The sequence below is a fragment of the Panthera leo genome, chromosome B1 (assembly GCF_018350215.1).
Source record: "Panthera leo isolate Ple1 chromosome B1, P.leo_Ple1_pat1.1, whole genome shotgun sequence".
NCBI lineage: Eukaryota > Metazoa > Chordata > Mammalia > Carnivora > Felidae > Panthera > Panthera leo.
In genome coordinates this window covers 73,224,637-73,247,331 of record NC_056682.1, presented here as the reverse complement: position 1 = coordinate 73,247,331, position 22,695 = coordinate 73,224,637, and the positions used below count along the sequence as shown (strand labels likewise).

The window sequence follows — 22,695 nt, the reverse complement described above, 5'->3', positions numbered from 1 at the left end:
AAGCCCTAAAGAGGAAGAGAAGCCTAAGGGGAGAACATAAACAGGCAGGAGATTTAAAATATTTCCTGGCCTTGGTGATAGTGGAGACTGGGGGGCGGGGGTGGGGAGGGTGGCTCAGCGGTGCGTGGGTGTGAGCGCGTGCGCGCGATGGTTGTCTCTTTATCTCTCAGTGGCAGTGTGTGTATAGTTCAAAGTCTCTCAATTCCTGCTTCTCTAGCCTTGAGTGAAATTCTTCATGGGGAATTGGAGAGGGGCACTTTTAAATACTGGGGCCAATTTAGACGTTGGGAACATTGAAATGATGACGCAAATAGGAAAAAGCTGAAAGGAGTCAGATTTAATTGCTAATTAGGCTCCATTGAGTAAAAAGAACGTTAGGGCAGAAAGTCATTACAATCCGGAAATGCTTAGTTCCTAGAACACAGCAGACCTTCAATAATCTCCGAATTTGTAATCACTCAGGTGACACTAGGCTGAGAATTACCTGCAGTCATCTACAGAGAGACAAAACCGGCTCTAGGCTTAAAACGACTGTAGAAACAATGTAGCAGAAATGGGTTTTAACATACTTATACAGCCGGTTTTAATATATTTATACAATAAGTATCATAACAATTGATTACATTAAAATATTACTCAAAAAAAATCCTACTGGCTATTACAGGGTAAGTTCTTAAACTTTTAAAATGCTTTTGAAGTCATATTTTGAAATATATTAAACAAAAAGAACTAAACAATCAAATTTTTAGAGCCGGGAAGGTTTTCAGAGGTTAATTAATCCAATCCGCCCTGTAACAGATCCCACTGTAATCCGTTCTCGCGGCTCAACCACATGCGTCTACTGCACTTTCTTCATAAAACATGAAAGTAGCCTGGCCTAGGAGAACATTGGCACTCGGGTCTTTCATATGCCTGTTTTTCCCCTGCGTAGAAGGTCTGCTCTGTAGGCCGTACAGTGGAAACAGCGTGAGTCAAAATCAGAACACTTGGGCGTGAGCCTATGTTTGATCATTAAGTGGTTCTGTGGCCCTCAGCAAGCCACCGTGTGTCTGCTGTCTTACCCTGTGAATGAGAAAATGCTCCTTAGCTTCCTCAGGAGGGGGCTCTGAAGATTGAGGGAAACGCTGTATGTGTAAGGCCTTTCAGAAGAATGTACGAAATATATGAATATAAAGCACCCTGAAATGCACAATGAGAAAGCCAAGCCTCTGACCCCAGCTTTCCCCCATGACCACTTCTCCAGAGACAAACAAGGTTAAGTTTGCTATGTTTTCTTCCCAAAGTAGAGTAGATGCGTGTGCCTTGGCTCAGGCCTGCAGAATAAGCCCCAGCGTGCACCTGATTTCTCCCACTCACTCATATAGCCTATGGCTCGCTCCTTATTGGCACTTACAGAGAAACCATGTTCGCCTGTCAAATCGCGTGCAAGGCTGGGCCATCATTCTTGAGGCAATCCCCATACTTGGACATTTTGCATTCCTTAGAGTCTTTTCCTTTTTCTTTTATAGACTGTGATGCCATAACTATATCTGCAGGTATAGCTAGACTTTTGTAGCACTGACTTTTAAAAATGACTAGAAGACCCACAACACTAGTATTCTCTTTTATAGAATTCTGCATAATTCTGTGTACCTTGAACTCTAGACAAAATATATTTAATGTTGAAATGTATGCTTAACAAGATCATTTCTGTTAGGATACAGTACTGCCACAAGGACCCGATGACAGGGTTGTACTTTCATACACAAAACTGAGTACAGACTTAAAAAGAGAGGGGTGCCTGGGTGGCTCAGTCTGTTAAATGTCTGACTTTGGCTCAGGTCATGATCTCGAGGTTTGTGGGTTTGAGCCCTGCATCTGGCTCTGTGCTGACAGCTCAGAGCCTGGAGCCTGTTTCAGATTCTCTGTCTCCCTCTCTTCCTGCCCTTCATATTCTCCCTCTCTCTCTGTCTCTCTCTCTCTCTCTCTCTGTCTATCTCTCTCTTTCTCAGAAATAAACTTTAAGAAAAAAGAATTAAAAAAAGAAATGTCATTCAGTCTTCACTATTTTAAAAAAACAATAACAATTATAGAGCACTCTATAATTCAGTAGGCATTTCACAAATACTGTCTTTTTTAAGGTCTCTCATTTAGTACTTAATAGCATCCAACATTCATAAAAGCTCAGAACTACAGGGGACCCTAAAGTTCTTCCAGTGTAATCACCTCTTCCAAATAGCAAATACTTTCTAAGACTCCTTCAGTGTATCACAAGGGTGATCATAAGTTGGATCAAAGGGAAACATGTTTTACAACTTAAACTTACATAACAGGAAGTCATGGCCAAAGCAACAATTTTGTCAGCAACAAGCAGAATAAATGAGCAAAATGGACCTGAGTCTGGGACAGACCTGTAGGAATTGGTGAACTCATAATCTAGAATCGCATTTGCTGTCACTACACCACTCAGCGCGTCCATGTGGAAGGCGTCCCCTTGGTTCCCAGAGAGAATAGAGTACTCAATGAGGCCATTCAATCCACTGTCCAGGTCGGTAGCAAAAACCTGTGAGGAAGCAACTCTTCCATTAGATAAGAGTGTTATCTGCAATATGGGTTTAGGCTGTTTTTCAGACAAATACACTGTGAAATAATTATGAATTGTCAAACACGCTCTAAAAACAATGATCAAAGGACTAGCAACAAATGGCTGAAGCTTACATTTATAATACAGTAGGAAATGGGTGAGAAAAATATTCTGCATGCTCATTCAAAGGATTTCCAAATAACTTTCAGTGGGAGTAGCACATGTTTTGAACTATAATTTTAGGCAAGAGGAAAAAATACAGGGATACCTCAGAGTTATTGCGGGTTCAGTTCCAGACCACCAAAATAAAACAAATATTGTAATGAAGCAAGGAAAATGAATTTTTTGTTGCCAGTGCATATAAAAGTTATGTTTACACTCTACTGTAGTCTATTAAGTGTGCCATAGCATTGTATCTAAAGAAACAATGTGCATATCTTCATTTAAAAATACTTTATTGCTAAAAAATGCTAACCATCATCTGAACTTTCAGTGAGTCTTGCCTCTGTGTTGACGGCTGCCGACTGACCAGGGTGCTGGTTGGCGAAGGCTGGGGTGGCTGTGGCAATTTCTTAAAATGAGACGACAATGAAGTTTGCCACATCCATTGACTCTTCCTTTCATGAATGATTTCTCTGTAGCATGTGATGCTGTTTGATAGCATTTTACCCACGGGAGAACTTCTTTCAAAATGGGAGCCAGTCATCCCAAACCTTGCCCCTGCTTTTTCAACTCAGTTTCTGGAATATTCTAAATCCTTTGTTGTCATTCCAGCAGTGTTCACAGCACGTTCACCAGGTAGGGCTTCCATCTCAAGAAACCACTGATCGATATCACCATAGCAGATATAGTAATAACGAAAAAGTGTGAATATTGCAGGAATTACCAAACTGTGACACAACGTGAGCAAATGCTGTTGGAAAAATGGTGCCAGTAGACTTGCTTGATGCAGGCTGCCATAAACCTTCAGTTGGTAAAAAAAAAAAAAAAAAAAAATACAGTACCTGTGAAGTACAATAAAGTATGATAAAACAAGGTACTGTACTTGAAAAGAAATCTAATTTGCTTGAATAGAGGGCTTCCAGTACTATATTTAGATTCATGCCAGTACCAGAAAATGGAAGAAATCCCTGCATAGTGAATGGTAGTCGTTCATTTGCTGTTTTTCCTGCTTAAAGTATTGCCTGTAAAATAGGCCATATGTGGATTTTTTCATATTTTATTGAAAGTCTCATTTGAGAAGGACTTTTAATTAATGAAACAGCCTAGATTTCGTGCTAGCAAATTTAGATCCTGATCATTTATTTAGTAAATTATCAAAGTAATATTGAGGATGAAACAGAAGTTTTGCATCATTCTCCATGGAGATATATTATTTAGTCTGCATTACATTTTAATCACAAAACTAATTCTATTAGTGAGTTCGAGATCTTGTTTAAGAATAAATTTACTGATTAATTAAAATTTTTTTCTACTTATTTTTATCCTCTGTGTCCCTCAGCTTTGGCCTGACTACACCTCACATTCCCATCATCTCTCTCCTGGGTGACTGCTGTCCTGATGGGCGTTTGCTTCTAACTCCTTCCCCTCTCAATCTATCCTTCACACTGTTGCCAGATCTCAGGGGATCCTGAGTGGCCCAAGTGGGACATCGAGGACCTCATCAGGAGGGCACCCAAGTCAGCTACTCAGTAAAGAAAGGCAGCAATACACAGTTCCTTCGAGATCACCAGGAAAAGAAACTCATATGCATCTGGGTAGAATAAAACCCATCGTGTCCCCTGAGTGCTTGAAGTGTTACAGAGAGTAGGTCTCCCAGGAGGTGTATCAGTTAGGGTTTTAGGATGCCAGCAGTACATATCTGCCAGGGCTAACTTAGCCAGGAGAAATGGATCCGAAAGACGGCATTCTGAGGTGCCTGGGTGGTTCAGTCGGTTAAGTGTCCGACTTTGGCTCAGGTTATAATCTCACGGTTCGTGGGTTCAAGCCCCATGTCGGACTCTGGGCTGACAGCTCAGAGCCTGGAGCCTGCTTCAGATTCTGTGTCTCCCTCTCTCTCTGCCCTTCCCCCACTTGTCCTCTGTCTCTAAAATAAATAAACATTAAAAAAAAAAAAGATAGTATTCCGGGGCACCTGGGTGGCTCAGTCACTTAAGCATCCAACTCTTGATTTTGGCTCAAGTCATGACCCCAGGTCATGGGATTGAGCCCGATGTCAGGCTCCATGCTAAGCATGGAGCCTGCTTAAGATTCTCTCTATCTGCTCCCCTCCACCACTCATGTGCTCTCTCTCTCTCTCTTTCAAATAGAAATAAAAAATTTAAAAAGCCCATTAAAAAAGAAAAAGGAAGATAGTGTCCGGGTGAAGGCCAAGAACCTGGGCCACTCTGGGGGCACAGCTTTGAACTGTTTCCACCAAGATAAGTCAGCTCTCCTGTGCCTCTGTGCTGGTGTCTTACCACTCAAGATTCAAATTCTAGGGAGAGAAAGTCTGTATGAGACTGAGGCAGATGACAACACCTTTGACAGGGGACAGGGACAGGGGACAAGTCACTACCTTGGCTGACAATCTCACCAAGACTGCATCTGACGGGGGATGGGCAGTTCCTAAGGTAAGTTTGCGGGGCTATAACCAAAAGCGGGAAGTCTGGACAGTGTGCCGGCAAAAGCAAGAACTACCACAAGTACTGTAACTCCAGAACCTTATTTCTGGAACTGTAATTCCAGAAATAAGTTCTTATTTCTCTGAACAGAAACACAGGGAGATGGCAGGTCTGGTTTCCTGAGAGAGTCAAATGACCTAAAATGTGAAGAACAAAGTTCATTGTATCTGTCCCTGACTCAGCCTTCTTGAAGTTTGACCTAATCGGACGCACTGGTGGGTCAGGCTCTCACTCACTTGTTGTACCTGGGCTTTAACAGTGTCTTCACCTTCTTGTATTCCACACTGAGCAGTCTAGCTCTATCCGAGTCAGGATGCATGACAAAGAAGTGCAAGGCATCAGCATCCCAGGGCAGGGGCCCTCTGTGACAAAGCAGGCCACACAGTGGCTCTGGAGGCGTCTGTCATCCCCGCTAAACAGGCATCACTGCGCAGGGTGATACAGATTGGAAAAGTGAATGCCCTTGCTTTCTTCTTCAACATCTCAGTCATGGCTGAAGCCGAAGTAAAGACACAGCACTTGTGGGACAGGCTGGCGACTGCAGCCATCAGGCTACTGTCACACAAAAGAAATCTGCAAAAAGAGCAGAGGAAATCCTGGGGCATGGAGCTAAGACTCCAAGACTCCTGAGACTGCACTGGTCTTGTCTGCACCAACAGAGGGGCACATGTGTATCTGGAACTGACCTGGAAGTCAAACAAAGGCATCTCTCCATATGCAGGTGAGGGTAGCTGCACAGCAGAGCATTGTGGGAGGTCTTGTCCACCAAGTGTACTAACCTGTCATCTAGCCTCCTGACCCCATCCACCTAGAGAGAAAGGAGTGTGATCATCACTAGGGGCCGGATCACAGTAGAGGGGTTACAAAGGCCAAAGGGAAGGCCCTGGTATGCCGCTGACTTTGCCAGGAAGGGGTTTTTATACTGATTTCCCGTGCGGGTTCCCACGGGGTTGTGCATTTCCAAATGTCCAAGTTCTTGAGTATAAAACAGCAATTCAACTGTGATGGGAAAGGTAAAACTGGGTACTAGTCCCAAAGTAGGAAGAGAGACTATCAAGGATGAGTGGGTTTTAGAGCCTGAACAAGACTACCTTAACGACAGATGATCTTTTTCACGACCTGGCCCTTTTTTCTGAGATGGCATTAGGCTGGAAACAGCGGTTCTGTGCCTTTCACATAAAATGTCCGCAAATTTTGAACCCAGGGAGCTCTCCCATGCATCTGTGCCTCAGTCCACGTTGCTCTGGCTGCAGCTCCCCCTGGCGAGTACCTGCTCACCCTTGAAGACCAAGTGTAAATATCATTCTTCTGTGAAGCCTTATGCTGTTTCTCCAGGAAGAGTTTGTGTCTCCTCTTTGCTCTCATGACATTAAATAGGCACTTCTATTTAACATTAATAACGTGCCTTTAAATTATATACTTACTTTTCTGACTTCCCCACTAAATTGTACACGTGGCAAGATGAGCTGTTTTTGTGCCCCTGTATACTCCCTGCTGGTGCTGGACAGAGTCCCTAGGGACAGCAGGTGGGTACTAACTGAGCATGGGATGAAGAGAGGAAGAAACGTGAACTCAGAAACTCTAAGCTTCAGACTTCCTTCAACCTAAGCTTTCATCCAGTTCATCACACATTTTATATCCCTGGAAATATTTCATTTATGTCCTAGAAAAAGCTTTAGATATTTTGATGTGTACTGATAACAATCCCCACACACTCACACATCCACAAAACACATTTCTGTTACCTGTATGATGCGAGCATTGTAGAACTGGCCTTCAGGCACTGATACTTGGTACACGCTCTGCTCAAAGCACGGTAAATTATCATTCACATCTTGGATCAAGACTGCTACTTTGCTGAAGGCCCTATGCCCCCTACTTTCTGCTAAAATGATGAGTTGTACTTCATTTCTGACTTCAAAATCCAGAAACTTGGGTTCTTTCACAGTGAGTTCTCCTATTTTTATTCCGAGGGAGAAAAAAAAAATGATGTTGTAGTTAATTATTTAAGAAGTTCCAAATCACCTTTGACTCAAACGCTTGCACCATCACCTGTCCCTGAAAGTCTCCCATTGGCCAGCCTCCCTTCCCTCCCGACTGGGGTCATTGTGAAAAAAGTTGAGAATGTGCTGGTATTTGCAAGGTTCAGACATGAGGAGGGAAAGAAACTATGAAATAGCTGAAATGTGGGAGCTGTCTCTTAAATCACCCTTCTCTCTCCATATTTAGTCCATAACCATGTCTGCAAAGTTGACCTTTCAAATGTCTTTTCAATCCACCCTCCATCTTCGCTGTTGCTGCCTTCCTCCAAGCCACCGCTATTTTCCATCTTGTCCTTTGCTTTAGGGGTCCTGTGAGATCACTCACCTGGTCTCTGTTAATCCAGTTCCCATTCTGAACTGAATAATACAAATGGACACTGTCATTGTTCCACATAAATCCCTTCCATGCTTTTCCACAATGATTATGATAGAGCTCAGCATTTTTAACCACCACAGGGTCAACTTGCTCAGGACTTTCCTGCCTAAGGAGTCTCCTTTGTGCCAGTCCCCACTTTACTCTCTCTGCTCTGCTCACAACTCTCATAAATGTTCTGTTCCTCAAATTCTCATTTCAGAGTCGCCATGCATGCTTTTCCATCTGCCTGGCATGGTCCCCACTTCTGTGCTTCCTCAGGGATCTTTCCAGATCAGCCACCTCTGTATGTACCATCACTATGGTCAGCCTGCAACAGACTCTCACAAAGTTTTTGCATTTACTGTACTCACCTATTCCAGTCTGGTTACTCCTCTTGGTTTAGAAGCTCACACAGGTATGGATGGCTGCCTGTCTCTTGCACCGACCGTCATATCCCCAGTACCTACTTAGCTCAGGGTCTGGCCTACCGAAGGCACTCAATAATGCACATTAACCCTAACCAGGTTAGGGAAACTGACTCTTGAGGCTTATACCTTGTACAAGTTTCTCCCCCAATTTAAGAAAACGTCCCCCCCAATATAATTTCCTTCTCTACTTTCTGCTCTGTTTTTTCTCCCTTTTTACTGTCAAATTTCTTACTGAATTTATTACTATTGTTATCTTAGTATCATAATTTACTTAGTTCTTACTGTCAGAAATTCCATCAAATGGAGATTCATTGAATGAGCACAGATTTGGAGTTTGAGACACGTGAAACCAAGCATAAATCCTAGCCCTGGCTATTTAGTTTAGGTAAATTACCTGGCTCTACCACCAGTAAGTTATTCAGGTTCCATGGAGCTGGGTTTCCTCTTCTAGAAAATGAGGATATTAATAATGACTTTATAGGATTGCTGGGAGAAAGAATAGAGTGCATATTTAGAATGTTCCTTTGCAGGAACATGATCTAGATTGCAGTGTCCTACCCATGTTTCTCATCCCCACCATCATCAGGTATAGACAAGTATCTATAAAAGCTCTAAATTTAGAAAGAAAACATTTAATAGCCATGGACTAACTGAAGTTTGATCTTCAGGTGAAAGAACCTGTACTGTTTCTGGAAATATGGCCTGGAAGCCACAGTTCTTCCTGTTCTATTGGAACCAGTTTCCCTAGACAACCAGCGTAGCCCAAGAAAACGTCAGGCTCTTAGGTACTTACCTGGATGTTAATGGAAATCATACCTTGCTCTAGTATCCTAACTTTGGTATTGAGAGGTTTTTTGTTGTTGTTTTGGGGGGCGTTTTATAGCTTCTATTCTGTTATTAAGAAAAATTAAGTATATTCTATAAGAGTAACTCACTACACTACAAAAGTTGAAATTTCACAAACTCACTTTTATTTATTGTCACCAGTTATCAATTCAGAAAACCAAACTACATTTACAAACCACCATCTGATGTTACCAACACCGCTGACGGAAAATTTAGGGTAGATATGACTGTTGGCAGCTGGAAAAATCATAAAGGTGCATTTTGATGAGCTGATGATGAAAGAAGCTGGTCTTCAGAAACTGTGGAACAAGGGCTGAGCCCCCAGCCCCAAATGGCCAAGGAACCCCAGACTGAGGTAGGCCCAAAGCACTCTGTCTCCACCAAGCAGAGCACTTAGCTTGCTATCATGTTCTGTTACTGTTAGCAAAAGAAAAATAAAATAGAAATGCAACACTATATTGCCAGTGTCACTTAGTAGAAAGTGTGCCAATTATAGCGCAGATCAAAGAGGATTTTTTAATAAAACGCTGGTGTCTAGGCTTTGATAATTGGAATTTTGCACTTGGAATGGATCTGCAGTTCTAATGCTTTCCTTGCCCGGTTTTTATTTTTGGCATAATAATCGGCATATGCTGTGAACGTTGTGTAAGTAAGAAAGACAAGAACCCGTCTGTCAGATGACTCAGGGCTGGCACACCTACTAGACCCGCCTTTGCCTTGGATGATATGTGTATATTCTTCTCAGAGATATCGAGGATTTACTGTCACCAGTGAGATGCGAGAACCACTGAGCTCTCATTACGGGCAGTAGTCCACGTTTTCCTTACAGTAAAAGCCTTGTGGATACCAACTTCGTGTTCATTCTTACGTGTTACTGTGCCAGTGATATAACAACGTGAGAATGAAACTGCAGTAACATTTTCTTTCTGATATATGTACACATGGAGCTTTTGCCCAAGTTATCAAATACACATCAAACTGAGATTTAGATTCTTCAAATGCTAAATGCTCAAGAGCATAATCAGGTTACTTCAATCCATTACAAACTGTGCATGTGCATATGTATATACCCAAAGCAGAATGTGATAAATATTTATGTTGTCCAAAAGCTTTTAAACTATCTCCTGCTAAAACTGCATCCTCAAAACATTGCAAATTTGATCACTTTGTTTTATGTTAATCTACCAAATCATGGTTGAATACTACCATTTGTTATTTACATACATGACGTTAGTAAAACTTCAAAATTCTTTCTGGTTTGGACAGTGAGTAGATGTTTTTAAGCTAAAGTGACAAGGAGTTTGAATATAAAAGTAAACCTTTTGTGACTACAAAAGAGGGAAAACACTGGCACAGACAGAAAACAGTTCTCATCAGAGATCCATGTTGGTTTGTGACTACAAAAGAGGGAAAACACTGGCACAGACAGAAAACAGTTCTCATCAGAGATCCATGTTATCGTAACTTATTAAATCAGTAACTAATAAAATGGATTTCTCACATTTTTACCTTTAAGAAGAGTAATCATAACCTTAGAGAACTTTACTGATTTTTCATACACACCAGTTTTCTATTTTAACTGGTATAATGGCTTAAAATACATATATATCATAGGGGCGCCTGGGTGGCTCAGTCAGTTGAGTGTCCGACTTTGGCTCAGGTCATGATCTCACAGCTCATGAGTTCGAGCCCCGCATTGGGCTCTGTGCTGACAGCTTGGAGCCTGGAGTCTGCTTTGGATTCTGTGTCTTCCTCTCTCTCTGCCCCTAACCCAGAGCATTCTGCCTCTTTCTCTCTCAAAAATAAATAAACATTAAAAAAAATTTTAAAAAAACCCACTTATTTAAAAATATGTATTTATTATAAAGGCTATATTAGGTACCTTTACACACAAGTTTGAAGATTATGCGACGAAGGTGGCATGAAAGATGAATATAATAAAAGGTTTTTAAAAAAGTTTCTTGACAGCAGTTTGGAAGACCTCATAATAAAAACAACTAAAATGCTTGATGAAGTGTGTGTGTGTGTGTGTGTGTGTGTGTGTGTGTGTATTGAAATGAATTGTTGAGTTGGTATAGCAGAAAGCAATCCTCAGAGGACAAAAAAATAACTGAAAACAGTAATCCATGGAGTTAAGCAAGCACTAAAATCCCATTTTTATTCGAAAAGTCTCCAACCTTCTTCCTTGAGATTCATCTCTGATAGTCCCACAGGGTAGAAAAGCAAGGGAAGAGGCCCGAACCCAAAAGGTGAAGAGTCTAGTGGAAAACCTGGAATAAAGCTGTAAACTCAAAGGCTACCTATGCCTCAGGTGAATGATCAATATTTAAAAGACAAAAACAAGTGAAGAACTGATGCACAGAAACCTGTTTTTCTTGACCTTGGTGTTGGTTGGGAGGGAGAAAAAGTTTCTGCTGTGAATTCATTAACTTAAGCACAATTTATGGTAGCCATACTTTCACAGCTATATATTTGTAAAAACCTTCAATAATTAAATTTAGGCTACTCTTTGCTTGATGATGTACCCAGGCAATTTGCAGAAGGAAAACAAATCCCCTCTCAAGGGCATGAATTCAATCTGGTCTGCAAAGAATCCTCCAAGAAAAAGTTTCAAGGATAATGAGCAGCTCATAGTTAATGAGTACAAAAATCACAGAGAAATAAAGTACCATGAGTGAAAGGTAGCAAATCCACAGAAATATGAATAAATCATCAAAGATTTAAGATGCTGGAATTATTGGACACAGGATGTGACTTTCACATATGTTTAAATACATTTTTAAAAGCTTTGAAACATGAGCAAGGAATACGAGACTACTTTCTTACACGTTTCCAATTATGGAATGGATAAATCACAGGGATGAAAGGTACCGCATAGGGGATATAGTCAATAATATTGTAATAGCAGTGTATGGTGACAGAGGGCAGTTACACTTGCGGTGAGTGAAGTATATAACCTATAGGCTTGTCAAATCACTATGTTGTACCTGAAACTGAGGTAACACCGTGTGTTAACTATACTTCGATTTTTAAAAAAGAGATTACTTAAAAAATTTTTTTTTCACATTTATTTATTTTTGAGAGACAGAGACAGAGCACAAGCGGGGGAGGGGCAAAGAAGGAGACACAGAATCTGAAGCAGGCTCTAGGCTCTGAGCTGTCAACACAGAGCCCGATGTGGGGCTTGAACCCACACACCGTGAGATCATGACCTTAGCTGAAGTCAGATGCCCAACTGACTGAGCCACCCAGGCACCCCAAAAAGAGATATTATTTTTTTTTACAAGACCGGGAATTGTTGACAAAGAACCAAAGGGAACTTCTGGAAATAAAAAATACAGTTCCCTAGATTGAAGACAAAGGGGCAAGGAGATAAAAATATGAAAGATAAATGTAGGAGAGAGTGTCTGGCTCAATACTTGTCCAACTAGAGTTCCCCCCAAAAAGATACAAATAAGTTATATTTAGATCAACAGCTGACTTCTTAAGGCAACAATTAGGAACCAGAAGACAGTAGGATAATATCTTAAATGTGATGAGAGAAAATAACTGTGAACTTAGACCAGCAAAAATATCTTTGGAAAACAAGAATTAAACAAAGACATTTTTAGACAACCAAAATCTGAAGAAGTTTACTATGACAGACTCTCACTACAGGATGTACTTCAGGCAGAAAGAAGATAAAAGCAGAGGAAAGTCTGAGATGTAAGAAAGAACAGTTAGCAAAGAAGCAGATAAATCTGTTTAAAAATATTCATCATGTCTAATTTGAAAGAACTAAAATTATAACCCACAAAAATTTATAAATTGAAACAGGGATATTTGGAGATAAAGAATTCTAAGTCTCTTGTATTATTCAGGAGCAGGATATTGGTTAATGTTAGAAGATAGCTATATAACTCCAACAAACACAGGGGGAAATGGTCATTTTCAGGTAATGATTGTATATTTTTAATGTTCAGAAAAATATTAGAACCAATAAGAGTTTACAGGTTTGCTAGGTACTAAATTAAAATGTAAAAGCCAATTTGAAGTATACCTAACAGCACTGTCATAAAAATCATTTTTTCCATTTACTTTAGCAAGAAAAAGTATAAAGTATTTAGACTAAATCTAACAAGAACCATTCATGCCTGGTATAAAAAATGTAAACCTGTATTAAAATATATTAAGGAGGGGCGCCTGGGTGGCGCAGTCGGTTAAGCGTCCGACTTCAGCCAGGTCACGATCTCGCGGTCCGTGAGTTCGAGCCCCGCGTCAGGCTCTGGGCTGATGGCTCGGAGCCTGGAGCCTGTTTCCGATTCTGTGTCTCCCTCTCTCTCTGCCCCTCCCCCGTTCATGCTCTGTCTCTCTCTGTCCCAAAAATAAATAAAAAACGTTGAAAAAAAATTAAAAAAAAAATATATTAAGGAATAAATGGATGTGATTTTATATATTATCCCTGAATTAGAAGACAATACCATAAAGATATTAGTTTTCCCCAAACTGATATTTAGAATTGATACAATTCCAATAAAAAAATTCTAGCAACCTAAACGTCTGTTGATGGATGAATGAATAAAGAAAATGTAGTGTATACATACAATGGCACATTATTCAGTCTTAACAAAGAAGAAAATCCCGCCATATGTGACAACATGGACGAACCCTGAGGAATTAGGTTAAGTCACAGAAAGACAAATATTGCATGATTCCACTTATATGAGGTATCTAAAATAGTCAAATTCCTAGGGGCAAGGAGTAGAATTGTGGCAGCCAGCTGCCATGGGGGAGGGGCAATGGGGAGTTGCTGTTCAGGGGGTATAAAGTTTTAGTTATGCAAGATGCCTAAGTTCTAGAAATCTGAGAGACAACACTACCCCAATAGTTAGCAATACTGTGTTGCCCACTTAAAATTTTGCTAAAAGAGAGAAAAATAGTGTTAAAAAAGAGTTTACCACAGTTTTAAAAAAGAGAAGCTTTGGTAGATGATTATTAACTATCCTACATAGCTATACAGGGCTTTGTGAGGAGGATACTTTGGCCTGATAACTTAATTACTTAATTCTAGATTGGGGCTATGCAACTGTTTTGGACATTTTCTTTGTTAATTAGGATGAGGTTTCACCTGAAATTAAATATGCATGCCATGATTACATGGGCTAAATGCATGAAAGGTGTCGATAGATGTTCCATCACCCAAAGACTTATGAATAAATCTTCTTTTCTTGGAAAAAAAATCCCAATAGGCTGTGTGTGTGTGTGTGTGTGTGTGTGTGTATACATATATGTGTGTGTGTGTGTGTGTGTGTGTGTGTGTGTGTGTGTGTGTGAAAACTTGGCAAGTGGGTACAATGATTTATATTAGAGCAAAGGGCCAATAACATCTAATATACTCCTGAAGAACAGGAGGATGGGGCTGCTTCCTTGGTATGAAAACTGATTAGAAAGCCTACGTGTGAGGGAGTGTGGTAGTGCTGTGTGGATAGAAAAGGAGATGAATGCAAAGGAGTCAAGGAGCCTCTAAAGGGTCATGGGAAAATAACATGACCGTGAGGGTTTTGCGATTGGGATAACTGGGAATCCTCTTTTTAAAAAAGAAGAAGAAAAAGAAAAAGGAAAGTTATCCCTAACTCATGCAAAACATGAAACTCAATTCTAGATGCACTACACATGTAAACATGAAACACAGGAAAACTATAAAAAGCTTAAAAGACACTGTAACAATATATTCATGATCTCAGGATAGGGAAGAGTCTCTTCACCTACAAAACGGGAAAATCATAAAGTAAAAGGCTGATTAATTCTAACTAAAATAAAAATGTGCCAGTAAGAGAGTGAAAGACAAGTCACAAAGTAAAAATTTTCAAAAGAAAAAAAAACAGACAAAGAGGGTGCCTGGGTGGCTCAGTTGGTTAAGTGTCTGACTCTTGATTTTGGGTCAGGTCATGATTTCACGGTTCCTGTGCTGACAGCGCAGAGCCTGCTTGGGATTCTCTGTCTCCCTTTCTCCCTGCCCTTCTTCCCTGCTCACTCTCTCAAAATAAACAAACATTTAAAAAAAGCAAAGGACAAATGCTAATAAAATATGTTAAAAATCTGTAGGCTTCAGAAAGAGAAACATAAACAACCCAGTAGAAAAATAGCAAAGTGTATCAGTCTGCATTTTTCATATGGGAGAAAATAGGAATGGCCAATAAACTATAGAAAATGCTCAGATTCATGAGTAATACAGAAATGCAAATTACAACCCCAGTGAGATACCACTTCGCACCTGCCAGATTGGCGTAAGAAAGGACGCAAACAACCGTGATTGCCCCCATTCGGTGCTGGTGGCACGTGAAGTGGGACAAAGCAGTTTGTAGAACAATTTGGCACTATCTGTAATGCCGAACATATGCATCCTCTGATGTATATGCCCAGCCTATACTCTAGGGCCTAGAGAACTCTTTACATATGTGCCAGAAGACACGTACAAGGTTTCTCCTAAGAGCGCTTGTTATTGTATCCCCACACAGGAAAACCTCCCTGTCCATCAGCAGTGGAATGGATAAATAAGTTGTGACATAGACTGACAACTGAAAGCCACAAAGAAATGAAAATGAAAGAACCCCATCTGCACACATTAACAAGAAGGATTCTAATTTTGAATAAAAGGAATCAAATTTCAATAAAATACGTAGACTAGGAATCCATTTATATAAAATTCAAAAATAAGCAACCTTAAACAGCTTTATTGTATAGAAGTGCGTTTCCTGTAAGTCACGAGAGAGTGATTATCCCTGAAGTTGGGACATTAGTCAGCCTGGAGCAGTAGAGAGAAAGGATGCAATCAGAAAAGGGCTCAGAGGGAGCACCAATGATGGTTGTGTTCTATTTTATGATCTTGGCTGCTGCTTATTCTTTGCTACTCCTCATTAATGTGTGCATAATGGTTTATGCACTATAAGTCACAGTAAAAATGTTGAGCAAAAGAAATCAAGTCATAGAAGAGAGTACGTTAGCATGATTCTGTTGTGATGTTTCAAGCAAGGTAAAATGAAAGAATACATTGTTTAGGGATTCAAAGACAGTGGGAAAATTATAATGAAAAAAAGGCAGTGATCAATACCAAATTCAGATTATTGGTTACAGACTACCTCAGATAAAGGAAGAGAGATGTGAGAGGGAAGGGACACAAGAGGGCTTCCTGAGGTTCTACTAACGTCTCCTCTCTGGAGATAGGTGGCAAGTACATGCTCATTAAATAGTTTTATATGTCTTAGCATATCATCTTGTAGCTGTTTCACAGTAAAATTTTGAAATAAATTTCAACATAAACAAATATTTAAATTGAAGAGCAAAGAGTTATCTGTGGATGACCTCTTTGGACTAACTGTAGGCATATTTTACCTGAATTTTGACGAGAGACTCTAGAAAAAATAGGGCCATGCCTGGGTCATGTGAAGGGTGACGTGGCAGAAGGATGTGGGTAGCCTGGGGAAATGTGCAGTCTCGGCTACTGGCCTTATTCCTAAACATTCTATGCTCCTTTCCCGGAACTTAAGATACCCGGACTACTAGAAGATTAAGGCTTTGTGATGTTCGCAAATGACCCTCCTGTCAACAGACAAGGTGCTTCCTGCACCACCCTTGAACCAAACGTTGGGGTGAAGAGATGAAGAGCTACCTCAGAAAGGCTGCCAACCAAAGGTGGTGTGGACTAAAAAGTCGTAACACTCCCCGGGACGAGAAGGCATTTGCTTAAGAAATTACCCCCTTCTCAATTCTTCCCATGTGCATGTAGTACAGATTAAATAAAGCAGTTGTATGGTAATATAGAAATTATTAAAAACATTCTTCTTGAGGTTTGACATTGCAGCAGTAGATATGTATCTAGTTGTTGGTCAAAAAGTATGTTTCAAATAATCAATTGGTATTCATTTAAAACACAATAATGGTCTTATTAAAGCTAAATTTAATACATGCTGTATTTGGAAGTAATTTCTTTACCACCACACAGAAACCTTTCCAGCTGTCCTTTTTTGTTGCATTGTTGACATTCAGTGGCGCATTAAGAAGAATCTCATGGTGAAAATGCCCTATGGCTAGACATGTGTGGTTATTTTCAATTCAAACTCAATATTGATGGTCTCCCTACTATATCTCCCACTGCCCCAAATAGATGAGACAGTTATAAGTAGAAACCAATTTGTCTTCGAAAATTCAAAGGGTAGGCTAGATACTGCCTAATTTGGAAATGTGAAGAACAGGATTCTTAGCAAGTACATGTAAATAAAGAAGTGGTCTTGATTTCTCACAATTTCTCATCAGCTACCATAAAAAATTTGTTTCTTGTTTACCTTTTCAAATATGTTCCTCTCATGTTTCTACCTTTCAAATTTTGAGTTTCCTTTGCAGAAGTATTTCTTACTAGTAACATTAAATGGAGCAGGAGATAAAGTTATTACAGGAAACAGAAGGATTACCTGAGTTGGAGCACAGGGAAAAAACCCCATCTTCGTTTCCACTAAAAATTGAATATTTAATGCTGTCTTGTATTGGGTCAGGAGCAACAGCTTTTACAGTCACAATAGAAGTACCTGCAAAAATTAGGTTGAAAAAAAAAAAAGAAAAAACTTTAGGAAAAGAAAATTTCAGGGAAAAACCAGAGCAAACACTGGGTACTTATTATTTGCTTACTACATTTTCATTTGTTCATTCATTCAATGATTAGTCATTGAGAGTCTTCAATAAGCTAGATCCCATGCCAGGTGCTAGAGACAGAGTAGTAAGTTAGAAAAGATCTCAATCTCATGGTGATTAGCTAACGGAAGGAGACAGACAATAAACCATTAAACAAATACATAATCAAAGTAGATTTCTGATGTGCTAAGTTCCCTGGAAGAATAAACAAGGTAATGTGACAGAAAACACTTTTTTAGCGGGGAAGGCAGACGTATGACATTTCAAATGATAGGAACAGACTGATTATCAGCATGAAAGAAGAATCAGCAAGCACTGAGGGAGGCAACGATGTGATTAGAACTGGGATTTCACTGGAAGGTTCTCAAGAATCCATTTGGGCCCCAAGTCAGCACTTTGCTGTCTTCATGTGTAATATCTCATGCCCTTTGCTGTTTCTGCTTTACTTCCTCTCCAGGTTGTCCATTTGTCCTCCTCTTTTAATTGCCCATCTTTTTGGTTTTTGTAATTATTTTTTATTTAATCAACTTTATTAAGGTAACATTTACATACAACAATATACACATATCTTAAGTATACTCTTATGTGTGTTTGAACAACTATATGCACCTGTGTAACGACCATCATGATCAAGATGTAGAGTATTTCTATCACTCCAAAAAATTCCCTTGTGACTTTCTGTAGCCAGTTTCCTATTACTTCTGGTGCTAGACAATCACTGATTTACTATTACTTTGTTTTGCTTCTAAAATTTCATACACATACAACTTATACAGTATCTGTCTTCTTTTGATTGGCATTATTTTTGGAGAATCAAATATTAAGAGTTCATTCCATTTTTGCTGTAGAGTATATTCTACTGAATGGACATACCACAATGTGTTGATACATTTTTCTATATATGGACATTTGGATTGTTTTTAGTTTGAGGCTATTATGAATACAGCTGCTATAAACATCCATGTAACAGTGTTTGTGTGGACATATGTTTTCATTCCTCATGGATAAACACATACAGTGAGTGTATGTTTAACTTTATAAAAAACTGTCCAACTATTTTCCAAAGTGATACTACACCATTTTACGTTCCTGCTAGCAACATATGAGAATTCTAGTTGCTCCATATCCACTGGTCTTCTTAATTTTAGTCATTCTAATGGATGTGTGGTAGTATCTCATTGTGGTTTTAATTTTAATTTCCCTGATGTCTGATGATGTGAGTCTTCTCATGCTTATTGGCACAAGAAGAAAACTGAAAGGGAACATTTGAGAAGAACACAGGTGCTGACGTGGTGTCAGAGAGGAGCACACAGCAGGGATCATTAACTCAGATGCCTTCGGTAAAAGTAAGAGCATGGGCAAATGAAGAAGACAGATGGGTGGAAAAAGCAAGAGACTGTCTGATGTGCCTGAGGCACTCAGCTTCAACTCATTGCTGCCAGTAGGGAAGAGAAAACAGGCTTTAGGAAGTTTTAAATTCTGGTCAAGAGAAGCTCAAAAATTCATATTTGTTTTCATGTGAAATCTCCCAATTCATAAATGTCAGAACATAATTTAATTTAGGGGAAAAACATAAGCCATCACATGGGTCGAACAAAACACAGCTGTGGCCTGACTACAATTCTGAGCCTGCTCATTTACCATCCCTGATAGAGAAGACAAATCTCTCCTTTTTGTTATCAGCCCTTCTGGCACCTAGACTGTGGTACTTCTTTTTCATCCAGGGACTTGTACTTAACACACTCGAAGACCAATCTTATCTTTCCACTAAATTGGACTTAATTCTGTGAGAGCACAGGAGGTTTCCTGTATATTTGTGTTCCATAGATTTCTGCAACTCCAGATAAGTTTTGCCTCTAAAATTTCATATACTTGAAAATCAGAGGGGCTGTTTTCTTATGCATAGCATGCCTTTTCAAGAATCAATCATATTGTTCCCTATATTAAAAGTTTGTCCCTTTGTACATAATAGGTGCCCAAAAAGTATGGGAAGAAAGGAGATAATAGAAGAGACAGAGGAAGTAAGAGACGGAGATGCTCACTGAAGTGTTCTAGCCTGAGAGGCTAGAAGAATACCTCTCTGCCCACAGGACCCTTCTAAACCAACAGCAACTATGGTTGAAAAAAAGGCATATATATATATATATATATATATATATATATATATATATATATATATATATGCCTCACTGCTATAACACAATATCTGACAGTGGAATTTGCAGTAGCTAAAAAAAAAAAAAAAAAAAAAAAAAACACCTATTCTGGGCCTCTGCTGGGCCTCCTCATTGACTTCTACTGCGCAGGCCCCAGGGACCAAGCTTGAAAGCCATCTTGCTCAAAGGTACAGTAAAAACAATCCCTAAACCAGGCCAAATCAATAGATCTGCTTTTTTCTGGATACTAAAAAGGGTTTCACTAAAGAGAAGAGAAGAAAGAAAAGGCCCTGGAACAGATAATATATTCCCCAGGAGCCTTTTCAACACTTAACACTCAAAGAAAACTGCAGTGATCGCTATACATATTTAAGGAAACAAGTATATGACACTGTTCACGAAATTGAAAATTCATTGAAAAAAGACATAAAATAGAATTCATTATGGAGAAAGAATGGGAAAAGCAAAACTGGATATATTACTCTCTTTAAAAACATTATGTTTAACATAAACTGTAACAAAGTTTTAAAACCATTTTTTGAGGCTTCCAAGTGGTGGTTCGTTTCAAGCCAATTATGAAGTCATTTGGTGACAATGTAAAGGATTTTAATTAATCCTCGTGGCATCAAGTTGCTGCACATGTTGAGAATCTTTCAAGCTGCATCATAATCTGGTACTTATTTTACTACATGTTAGGAGACATATGACTAATATAAAAATGCCTTACATTTTCGGTAGGAATATGCCTTCCCAGTAGTGCAGTATGTTTTACTTTCGGTGCTTAATCACAATTCTGTGCTTACAATACAATTTAGTTTTTAAACACAGGAAATTTTATTTCAACTGGCTAGTCGTATATTCTTAAGAACGGCAGTAATAAGAGAAACAGTTATGTACAAAAAAAGATGTAAGTCTTGCTGATAGCCTTTTCTCTATGGGTTAGGATGCTTTAATTATATACCCGATTACAAAAGAAAACATGGAGATAGCTTACATGTAAAAGAACAAAGATGAGCAAAGAACTGTAAATAAGAATCACAGATGGCTTCTCTTAGAAAAGGAACAATCCTATTTTTATTGCAAATAAAATGTTCATGATATCAAGTGAAATTGTAGCACACGAAGAATTTCATTCGATGAAAATATTTCAAAGTAGATGCTAATGTCAGCAGAGAGCTACAAATAGTTATATATGTTCTTCCTTGGATGAAGTTAAATTTGAGACTACCCCCAAAAAGAGGAAATAACTAATGGGCCTTGAATCCTTCTAAGTCTTGGCTTATTGTGCACATTTTAAGTAAAAGTCTTTCTCTGGACATTTAGAGAAGTTTTACAATTACTGCTCATTTCACATCAAGGTAGGAATGATAAAATGAAAACCAACACTGTACCTTTAAATCCCATCAGGCAACTGAAACATATAGAAAAATTTACATTTTCGGCTTTTATGAATTTCACTGTAAGTGTAACATTGCATCAAAAGTGTAATACATTCCATGTTCTTGGTTTTCTTCTTTACAAAAATACAGTTAAAAAACTAATATCAGGGGCATGTGGGTGGCTCAATCAGTTAAGCCTCCGACTTCGGCTCAGGTCATGATCTCTCGGTTCGCAAGTTCAAGCCCTGCATTGGGCTCTGGGCTGACAGCCCGGAGCCTGGAACCTGCTTCAGATTCTGTGTTTCCCTCTCTCTGCCCCTCCCCTGTTCACGCTCTGTCTCTCTCTCTTTCTCAAAAATAAAATAAAAAATAAACATTAAAAAAAAAACAAATACCATCTACAGCAGCAGTGAACTATCTATTCAAAGCAGAATTATGGGGGTGGCTGGGTGGCTCAGTTAGTTAAGCATCCAACTGGATTTCAGCTCAGGTCACAATCTCACAGTTCATGGGATTGAGCCCTGCATCAGCTCTGTGCTTACAGCGTGGAGCCTGCTTGGAATTCTCTTTGCTCTTCTCTTACTCATGTGTATGTTCACGTGAACATGCTCTCTCTCTCAAAAATAAAGGAATTAGGGGGCGCCTGGGTGGCTCAGTTGGTTGAGCGTCTGACTTCGGCTCAGGTCATGATCTCACGGCTCGTGAGTTCGAGCCCTACGTCAGGCTCTGGGCTGACAGCTCAGTGCCTGGAGCCTGCTTCGGATTCTTGTCTCCCTCTCTCTCTGCCCCTAACCCACTTGCATTCTGTTTCTGTCTCTCTCAAAAATAAATAAACATTAAAAAAAATAATAAAATAAAGGGATTAAATACTTTTAAAAAATAGATAAAAGCAGAATTGTGTAACAATGTTATGTGACTATAAAAATCAAAATTCATGGAAATTTTTAAATGAAGTAACAATAAAAACATTTTATTCAGAGCTACCCATGAGTAAATAATTCTAGTTTTACTTTTGTCATTTCTAAGCAGTGCAAGTATTTTATTGACGACTGACTTGAGATTTTTTAAACATTTCGATGATTTTAAACTATCTAATATCTCTTAATCATCCAGCCACTGAAATACTGAACGTATTTCAATCATTTAAGACAAAAAGTGGGAGTGACATCAGCAAGATGGATGAATAGAAAGCCCTAGACCTCATCCCTTATAGAGACATTGAATGAACAACAATAATATATAGACCAAAAAGCCTTCATGAAAACTCCAGGCCAGAAGGGAGTGGTATGATATATTCAAAGGTCTGAAAGAAAAAACCTGACACCAAGAATACTATATCCAGCAAAACTGCCCTTTAGAGATGAGAAAGAAATAAAGATCTTCTCAGGTAAACAAAAGCTGAGAGAGCTCATCACCACTAAACCTACCTGACAAGAAAGACTGAATATTTCCAGTTGCAATGAAAGGACATTAGATAGCAACATAAAAGCATATGAAAATATGAAGCTCTCTGGTAAAGGTAAATATACAAATACCAAATCTCATAACACTGTAATGGTGGTACACAGATCATTTTAATTCTGGTGTAAAGTTTAGAGA

The 22,695-nt window shown here is 39.3% G+C and overlaps 1 protein-coding gene across 1 annotated transcript in view; it reads right to left on the bottom strand.

Annotated features, from left to right (window-relative positions):
- Positions 1-22,695, bottom strand: part of DCHS2 (dachsous cadherin-related 2) — a 242,346-nt gene that overhangs the window by 15,934 nt on the left and 203,717 nt on the right. The window contains exons 14-16 of the mRNA XM_042935252.1: positions 17,345-17,458; positions 6,972-7,183; positions 2,391-2,542 (exon numbers count right to left, since the gene is read on the bottom strand). Coding sequence (XP_042791186.1) covers positions 2,391-2,542; positions 6,972-7,183; positions 17,345-17,458 — 478 coding nt within the window. The remainder of the gene's footprint in view (positions 1-2,390; positions 2,543-6,971; positions 7,184-17,344; positions 17,459-22,695) is intronic.